This window comes from Plecotus auritus (genome assembly GCF_963455305.1).
Source record: "Plecotus auritus genome assembly, chromosome: 7".
Taxonomy (NCBI): Eukaryota; Metazoa; Chordata; class Mammalia; order Chiroptera; family Vespertilionidae; genus Plecotus; species Plecotus auritus.
In genome coordinates, this window is record NC_137774.1 from 66,622,626 (window position 1) to 66,631,922 (window position 9,297).

General features: G+C 47.3%; 1 protein-coding gene across 1 annotated transcript; it reads left to right on the forward strand.

Annotated features, from left to right (window-relative positions):
* Window positions 1-2,260: 2,260 nt before the first annotated feature.
* On the forward strand, window positions 2,261-8,370 carry ZNF689 (zinc finger protein 689). Its single transcript, XM_080677851.1, has 3 exons — window positions 2,261-2,805; window positions 3,014-3,127; window positions 5,592-8,370. Exons 1-3 carry the CDS (start codon window positions 2,601-2,603, stop codon window positions 6,773-6,775), a joined length of 1,503 nt encoding a protein of 500 aa, XP_080533977.1. The 5' UTR covers window positions 2,261-2,600; the 3' UTR covers window positions 6,776-8,370.
* Window positions 8,371-9,297: the final 927 nt, after the last annotated feature.

Below are 9,297 nucleotides of genomic sequence, written 5' to 3' on the forward strand. Positions count from 1 at the left end.
CCAGAGCCAATGCATGCATCCGCAAGGTATGTGGTGACAGAGATAACTGGCACCTTCCTAGACCCCCGGCTGGAGGCGAAAATTCCACACTACTCATGCCCTCCGCCCTCCCCCCACTAAACAGCTGTATAAAAGAAGTACCGACGCTCCCCTTTGACGCGAACTTCCGTGACCCACCCTCAGACCAGCGAATTTCGCCCGGGAGCACAAGATTAAAACCTCCCCCATTTAATAGGCTGGACTCTCTGTGTTTTGTCTCCTGTGTCGCAAATCTCTCACTAACAAGTTTGGCTCAGTGGATAGAGCGTCGGCCTGCGGACTGAAGGGCACCAGGTTAGATTCCAGTCAAGGGCATGTACCTTGGTTGCGGGCACATCCCCAGTGGGAGGTGTGTAGGAGGCAGCTGACCAATGTTTCTAACTCTATTCCTCTCCCTTCCTCTCTGTAAAAAAATCAATAAAGTATATTTTTTTAAAAAAAAGAAAAAGATACAGTGAAACCTAAGTTCTAGAACTTAGTTCTGGAAGGTTATTCGAGAAACGATTTGTTAGAAAACTGAATCATTTTTACCATTACAAATAACGTAGCTCTAACCGGTTTGGCTCAGTGGAAAGAGCATCCGCCTGCGGACTGAAGGGTCTCAGGTTCGATTCCGGTCAAAGGCATGTACCTTGGTTGGGGACACATCCCCAGTAGGGGGTATGCAGGAGGCAGCTGATGGATGTTTCTCTCATCGATGTTTCTAACTCTCTATCCCTCTCTCTTCTAAAAAATCAATAAAATATATTTTAAAAAATAGTAATGTAAATTGAATTGTTTCAGACCCCCAAATGATTCCGTTTTAACCTTTCTTATATGTAGTACATGTCTAATGTATTGTTTAATCTATAAGTAAACACTTTTCTTAAATTTATTGAACTATCCCCTACTAGCCTTAAAGGAATTTTTCATACATCACTGCCTCTGAACTGCTATCACCAGCTAACTGCTTTTTGTTTATCCAATCATCACAGTTTTTCTACCTATTCAATTGCCTGTGATTGCTGTTTTGTGAGCACCTTCAACCCTTAGCAACATTAGCACTCTTGATGTCTTCTTTATGTTTTAACTGTGCTAATAGTAGGTTTATTCTCTCCTTTGTTGCCTGAGAGATGCTTTTTGTCATGCTGAGGTATCTGCATGAAAGGGTTGTCAGGTCAAAATTGAAGTTTTGGTGAACAACTGGGACATTTTTCAGTGAACAGCTTGGTTGAGAACTTAGAACCGAATTGTTTCTGATGGGCGATGTTGGAGAACCAAACCTGACTGTATAGCAAATGGTATAATCTCCTGTCCCCAGTCCCCCTGGGCAATGATGAGCTGGCGAAACTTTGCACCACAACACTTACACAGAAGTGGGGACAGACCCATGGGAGTAGGTGCTGACTGGTCCCAGCAGCAATTTTCTTTTCCAATATATCTTGCCCATACATGCTTGTATCATTGTTATTATTAGTTGTGACTTTCTATGCCTCACTAGACTGTAAACTTCATTCAGGGCATAGCCCATGACTTATTTTTGTAACCCAGCCTCTTCTCACTATCTACCACTATGCTTTGTACATTGAACAAATGTCACGTAAAAATAAAGTATGGATACACAAAAGATTGAACCTGAGAAGAGACCAGGCGCTCAGGTGGATTCTTGAGTTACCAAGCAAATTAAGGTAGTGGGAGGGAAGAGTGCCTAGTTCAGCAGCATGAAGACCCTATCAGGCCCTCCATCTGCTCCCCCACCCCCCGCCCCCGTTTGAATCTCTGTTTTGCTAGCAGTATCTTTCCTCATTAGTGGAACTGGAATGATAACCATCACCTCACACAGTGGTGGCAAAGAATAAATAAGATAGAATGTGTAATATGTTGGTTATGTTGCCAGCACAGACGAAACTCTTAACAGTAATTCCCTTCCCAAAAGGGCAACAAGGAAGTTCCCCCTTATCCAAAGAGAAGGATCCTCTTAGACACGAAAAGGAACCCAGTGGCTCCCTCGTTCAAATCCCCTCCCTCAGGTAGGCAGCGCTCTGACTACCGGTTGCTAATCCCAGGTCACTTCCCGCCTCAAAACTCAACACCAGGGGGCCAGTTTCCTGCCCTTAAACTTCCGTTGGCTTCGTTCAAACAGGCCGCTTTCCTAAGCATCCAATCAGAACGCTCGATCTTCGACCGCTGTCCAATGAGCGCGTGGGATAGGAGGAAAAAGGGCGTGAAGCCCAATCGCAGCGCCATTACACTTGAGGGCAAAGAGGGTAGGAAGCCGTCATGGCGCTCTGGTCAATAAAATCGATAGCTGGAAGCTGCCTGTATTCCAGGCAAAGGCGGTGCAGTAGCAGCGCCGCCATTTTCGCCGAAGGCATCTTCCGGTGCCTTTCCCCCAAGTTCGGGCAGGAGTTTCCTGAATAACAACGAGAGGTTTCCGTTAGTCCCGCAGGCGGCTGATTCCGATTACCTCCTGGCCGGCCCTAGGACACTCAGTCCCGGTACCCCGAGGGCTCCCAAATCCCGGGGTCCGCTAGGGGCCGAGGCCGGGAACGGGAGGTCGTGGCGCCGGCTTCTCTGGCCCAATGGCACCGCCTTCCGCTCCACTCTCCGCTCGGGGACCAGGAGAGGCCGGACCCGGCCGGAGAAGGGGAAGGAAGCCAAGGGCGGTGAAGTTCGCGGACGTGGCCGTGTACTTCTCCCCGGAGGAGTGGGGGTGTCTGCGGCCCGCCCAGAGGGCCCTGTACCGGGACGTGATGCGGGAGAACTACGGCCACCTGGGCGCGCTCGGTGAGGCCCGGTCCAATCCGCTTCCGCGGGGCAGAAGGGATGGAGGAGCTTGGCTGGGGCGGGGGGGGGGGCAGAGTGTCCAGGGTCCTGGGCTGCGACCAGGATGTGTCAATGGAGGAGAATGGGGGCTTGTGAGGAGATGCCACCGGGAACATATTTACCCAGAGTTATTTATGAGCTGGACCTCTAACTGGTTCTCCTTCCCCAGGGTGCGCTGGTCCCAAACCAGCCCTCATCGCCTGGTTGGAACGAAATACCGAAGATTGGGAACCAGCTGCCCTGGATCCACAGGAGTGCCCAAGAGGATTAATGGTCCAAAGAAGTGAGTGAAAAAATGCCTGTGGAGGGCCTGCAGCTTGTGGTGACTCATTCCAGAGTTACGGTGGCTGTGACCCATGTTGCAGTTCTCCACTTACTGAGTTCATTTTCACAGTTTCAGGGTACCATTTATGATGGTGTTGGTTTGGTCCACCACACAAAGGTTCACATATCAGCTTGAAGACCAACTACAGTGGAACTTCGGTTCTCGAACTTAATTCATTCCATAAGGATGTTCAAAAACCGAATCATATTTTTCCATTAGAAATAATGTAAATTGAATTAATTCATTCCAGATTCCCAAATGATTCTGTTTTAGCCTTTCTTATATACAGTACATGTCTAATGTACTGTTTAATCTATAAATATTTATAGATATTTTAAAAGCAAAAAAGACTTTAAATTTAATAAAAAGGAAATGAAATGTACAGTAAAATACGAAGATTTAATAATAATAACAAGCAGCAACAAAAGCCAAAACAAAACATGAAAATATTCACAGCACAATATCCTGAGATTTTAACAGTGGTAAACTGAGTCCTACTTTCACAGTCATGACCATACAGTTATCAGCTTGAAAGGATTGTCAGGTTGAGAAGCAAATTGTTCATGATAGGAAACTTTCCAGAACCGAGGTTTGAGTGTGTGTGTAGTTCTCTATTGTATGAATAGAGAAGCTACTACCCTCCTGCCTCCTTCCCAGGATCCCTGCCCCACCCTCCTTGGAGAGAGAACCTATACCTCTCTGAATTCTGTGTTTTGGCTGAAGGGATTTCATGGAGAACAGCTGCCTGGGGTGCAGGGGCCTCTTTCTGTCCTCTGGCAGGACCTTGATCAGTGTAAAACATACAGCACTCTCCTCAGGATCAAGCAAGGCTCTGATTAATGCCATTCAAGTAGAATGGCCCCAGATCCACCCATAGGGGCAGATGGAACTGTCTGAGCTGGAGTTTCTATGTCAGATTCTCTAAGACCAGGGTTATCTTTCAAAGATTCAGATCTCACCATGATATTTCCTTGCTTAAAACCATTCAGCCAGACCCGGCCAGTGTGGCTCAGTGGTTGAACTTCAACCCATGAACCAGGAGGTCAAGGTTTGATTCTTAGGGCTCATGCCTGGGTTTTGGGCTTGATCTCCAGTAGGAGGCATGCAGGAGGCAGCCAATTGATGATTTTCTCTCACCATTGATGTTCCTATCTCTCCTTCTCTCTGCCTCTTTCTGAATCAATAAAAAAACATTTACGGTAAAAAAAAACAAACACAAAAAAACCAAAAACCATTCAGCCTGTAAATGGTGATGGAAAAAAATAATAATAAAGGGGAAAAAGAAAACCATTTAACCCACCTGGAGTAGCTCGGTTGAGTGTTGTCCTGTGCAGGGAAAGGTTGTCAGTTTGATTCCTGGTCAGGGCACATACCTGGATTGAGGGTTTGATCCCTAGGGAATGTAGGGAAGGCAACCTATTGATGTTTCTCACACCGATGTGCCCCCTCACCCCCACCCCACCCCACCCCTTCCTCTCTCTAAGCATGTCCTCGGGTGAGGATAAAAAACACTTCATTTTTTGCCAAGATGGGTTGTCAAATGGCCATCAGTTATATTAATCACTTGGGGGACCCCATCCCAGAACTATTTATTTACCTTACCTTTATAGATGTCTAGGAATGTGTGTGTTTTAATACCCCAATTGATTTGGATGTATGTTTAGGTTTGAGAGCCATTGGGTAAAATAGAGTTCACAGTCCTTACAGCAGTGGTTCTAAGAGTGTGGTCCTCAGACCAGTATGGGCATCACTCCTGATCATGTTACAAATGCAGACTGGCTGAATAAAAAACTGGGAGTAGGGCCCTGCAGTCTGTTCCAATAGCCCTCCAAATGATTCTGATCACAATACAATTTGAGAACCATTGGCTTAGAGGGCCTATGACCTAGTCTCTGCTAGCCCATACCTTGTTTCCACTTCCTACCTTATACTAACCTCTTCAAAAACTTTTAATTTTTTTTTAAAATATATTTTATTGATTTTTTACAGAGAGGAAGGGAGATCGATAGAGAGTTAGAAACATCGATGAGAGAGAAACATTGATCAGCTGCCTCCTGCACACCTCCTACTGGGGATGTGCCCGCAACCAAGATACATGCCCTTGACCGGAATCGAACCTGGGACCCTTGAGTCCGCAGGCCGATGCTCTATCCACTGAGCCAAACCGGTTAGGGCCAAAAACTTTTAATTTTTAAAGTCAGCTTAATCTCCAAGAAACCTTCCCCAACTTCTCCCAGCTGGGTTAGGGGCTCCTGTAATTCCCTCCATACTTTATTAGTAGTATGTCACACTCAGTTGTCTGTGTCACTAACACTCCTTGAAGACAGGGGCCAAGTTATTTATCTTATAACCTGTAAACACTATAATAGGCAAGAGTAGTAGCCCAGTATTTGTTAAATTAATTTCTCTTGTGTCCCTGTAGAAACCAGAACCAGAAAGAAGAATGGAGAGAAGGAAGTATTCCCACCTAAGGAGGCACCCCGGAAGGGGAAGAGAGGACGCAAGCCCAGCAAGCCCCGACTGATTCCCAGACAGACATCTGGGGGTCCCATCTGCCCTGACTGTGGTTGTACCTTCCCTGATCACCCAGCTCTAAAAAGCCACAAGTGTGCCCAGAATCTAAAAAAGCCTTACCCTTGCCCAGACTGTGGGCGCCGCTTTTCCTATCCATCTCTGTTGGTCAGTCACCGGCGGGCACATTCTGGTGAATGTCCCTATGTTTGTGACCAATGTGGCAAACGTTTCTCCCAGCGTAAGAACCTCTCCCAGCACCAGGTTATCCACACAGGTGAGAAGCCCTACCACTGCCCTGACTGTGGTCGCTGCTTCCGTAGGAGCCGGTCCTTGGCCAATCACCGGACCACACATACAGGGGAAAAACCCCACCAGTGCCCTAGCTGTGCGCGACGCTTTGCCTACCCATCCCTGCTCGCCATCCACCAGCGCACACATACAGGAGAGAAGCCCTACACTTGCCTGGAATGCAACCGCCGCTTCCGCCAGCGCACCGCTCTGGTCATCCACCAGCGCATCCACACCGGAGAGAAGCCCTACCCATGTCCAGACTGTGAGCGGCGTTTCTCTTCATCCTCTCGCCTGGTGAGCCACCGGCGAGTGCACTCTGGGGAGCGTCCCTATGCCTGTGAGCACTGTGAGGCCCGTTTCTCCCAGCGTAGTACACTGCTCCAGCACCAGCTCTTGCACACAGGAGAGAAGCCGTACCCCTGCCCAGACTGTGGCCGTGCCTTCCGTCGAAGTGGCTCCCTAGCCATACATCGCAGCACGCACACTGAGGAGAAGCTGCACGCCTGTGATGACTGTGGCCGCCGTTTTGCCTACCCCTCACTACTGGCCAGTCACAGGCGTGTTCACTCAGGAGAGCGGCCCTATGCTTGCGACCTGTGCTCTAAGCGCTTTGCTCAGTGGAGCCACCTGGCCCAGCACCAGCTCCTGCACACTGGGGAGAAGCCTTTCCCCTGCCTTGAGTGTGGCCGGTGCTTTCGCCAGAGGTGGTCTCTGGCCGTGCACAAGTGTAGCCCCCGAGTCCAAAACTGTAGCCCTAGATCTGCTATAGATGGAACCAGTCAAAAGGGCAGTACCCTTTAGAATGGGAAGGACTGTCTTAAGTTCATTTCATTTCATCGAGAGGCCAGAGAAGGGAAGGAGAAGCCCTAGGTTATACAGGGCAGATTTAGAACGAAAACCCAGGTCTTTTGCCACAGACCTGAACTTGAGTATATTCTACCACCCTGGCTGCCTTACTCTGTCTAGAACAGATAGTCCCATTAGGAGAGGTAACATCATTTCGTTAAAGTTTAACAAGCTATCCAATCCTAAAAGAATTTGTGTGTGTGACCATCAGGGTAAAATTTCTCCCCTTATACTTGAGGGGCTGTCTGCCTTTCTAATTTGCATGTAGGGATCTCCCCTTGCATGCAGTCAGGAGGATCCTATTTAGAGGTGGCAGGATCTTCCACTACTCTGCCTCTTCGTCCATACCAGGTGTAGCCCCCTTTTTACAACACTCCTGCCAAGTGGTGTTCTACTCTTGCTTTAAGCCTCCCTGGACAGGGAGTTCACTACCTCACAAGGCAGGTCATTTCTTTGTGGGATAGCTGTGATCTTTAGAAGGTGGTTAAGTGCCGTACTCCCCTGTATGCCTTGCCCAGAATATGTTTAATATTTCCTCTACGTGGCAGTCTTTCAGGTTAACAGCATTTGGTCAATCATTCCTTAAAGATAGGGTTTCAGTTCCCACACATAATCTCCAAACATGATCTTCAATGTTCCTTTTAAAGGGTTATACAAAAATAAGCCAGCACCACAGTGTATACTGTATACCTCCTTGGTCTGGACTTGTTTTAACAGCTCTAGATTGCATTGGATTTGGGAGGAGTGGCAGTCTGTACCTGGGGTTTATTGGGCTGGAGACACCCCAAAACCTAAGGTTCTTTTTTAAATCACATGCTGTAGAAGCTAAGTCTTGTGCACTCTGTTTGTAAAATTGGTTCCAGTTGGGTCTGGGACATAAGTTCAGTGAGCATTGGGACAAGATTGATCTTAAGGAAAAGCAGGGGAGGCATATGGGCCAGCAGCAAGAAGTGAAAGCCGGACTGGCTTGTACTTTATCTGGAGGGTTTGGGTTGGTTCCTTGCAGCCAGTGGTTAGAAGAGCCTAGATTTCACTTCAGCACAGAACCTTCCATGAGTCCTCAGTCAACATTTTTTTCATAAAATGAGGTGAAGCCATTCAGGGAGGGTAGAAAGTTAGGTGATTGCAAACAAAACAGAGTATATAGTCATCAAGTTGTGTTCATGCCTGCCCCCTCACTTAAGCTCCAGAGGTAGCAATGTGTCTTAATCTTTGAGAAGCCCCCAGGGCACCCACCCCGAGTAGGTAGGTGCTCAGTAAAGCTTTACTGAGTTGAATGAACAGGCCTATCACTTGGCTTTAGGTTGCTGCACCAAATTGGAATCTCCAAACCTGACTCGTCTCATTACAACAGCTAGAAGGGGGTATCCTGCCGCTTTAGTTCTGATCTCAGCCCCAGAGCCGGGAGCAGCTGGGGAACACAGCTTTTGTAATTGCCTCTGTTCTGGTGTTTAGCAAGTTTCATTGTAACTGTTTCTTCTTGGGTGATGAGCTACCCCAAGGTAGGGGTCAGACCAGATTGGATCTCATTAAAATGTCTGTTGAATGGATTATGTTCCTTGTGGAATTACTGTTTATAAAATATAAGTCTAATTCCTTAACCAAGTGGAAATTTTTACAGTTCAGATGGAGACCTGCCCTAGCCTAGCAAAAACCTATTAGATGACTACCTAGGCCCCCCCCCCCCCCCCCCCCCCGTTTTAGAACTGACTCTTTTCTCTACTTTTATCACTAGGCCGACCTAACTATTTCTTTACCTAGGAATTTGTAACTTTCTTTGGACCTGACTGTAACTCATTAAAACTTGGGAGCCATTAGTGGCCAAGTTCCAGTATGTGCTCTACAGAGGGCAGAGATGAGAGAAAACTTCCTGGGTTTCCTAAAGCACTTCAGTCCCAGGGTCCATTTGATGACCAGCTGTATCCTTCCAGTAATTTCCCCCTTCTGCTTCAGGTAGTTCGAGTTTCTTTTACTTGCAACCAAAAGAATTAACTAATACACAGCCCCAGTATGGGTTAATCTCCCACCTGCCTTTATGCCTATATATGAGCTATGAAGAAAAACTGGTCTCTTCTGATCTCCAACCTCCGTTAAACCTTCAGTATCACTTTTGTCTTCCATCTATCTTGAGCCAAGTAAGTACCTTCTTCACTAAGAAAACACAAGATATTAAAAAGAAGCTCCTTCAGCATTCCACTCCCCACCCTGACTCCAAATTTACCAGTGAGACCACTCTTACTCACTTGCTTCCATCCCACCTCAAGAAAGCCTCATGCCCTGGCCAGTGTGGCTCAGTTGGTTGAGTGTAGTCCTATGCACCAAGAGTCACTGGTTTGATTCCCAGTCAGGGCACATGCCAGGGTTGTGTGCTCAACCCCCAGTAGGGGGCATGCAGGAGGCAGCCAATTGATTCTTTCAAATCAATGTTTCTCCCTCTCCCTCTCTAAAATCAATAAAAACATTAAAAAAAAAAAAAA

Coding starts and splice junctions, on each gene's coding strand:
- ZNF689 (XM_080677851.1), top strand. CDS start 2,601: ATGGCACCGCCTTCCGCTCCACTCTCCGCTCGGGGACCAGGAGAGGCC. Junction 2,806..3,013: donor CGGCCACCTGGGCGCGCTCG/GTGAGGCCCGGT, acceptor CTCCTTCCCCAG/GGTGCGCTGGTCCCAAACCA. Junction 3,128..5,591: donor AGGATTAATGGTCCAAAGAA/GTGAGTGAAAAA, acceptor GTGTCCCTGTAG/AAACCAGAACCAGAAAGAAG.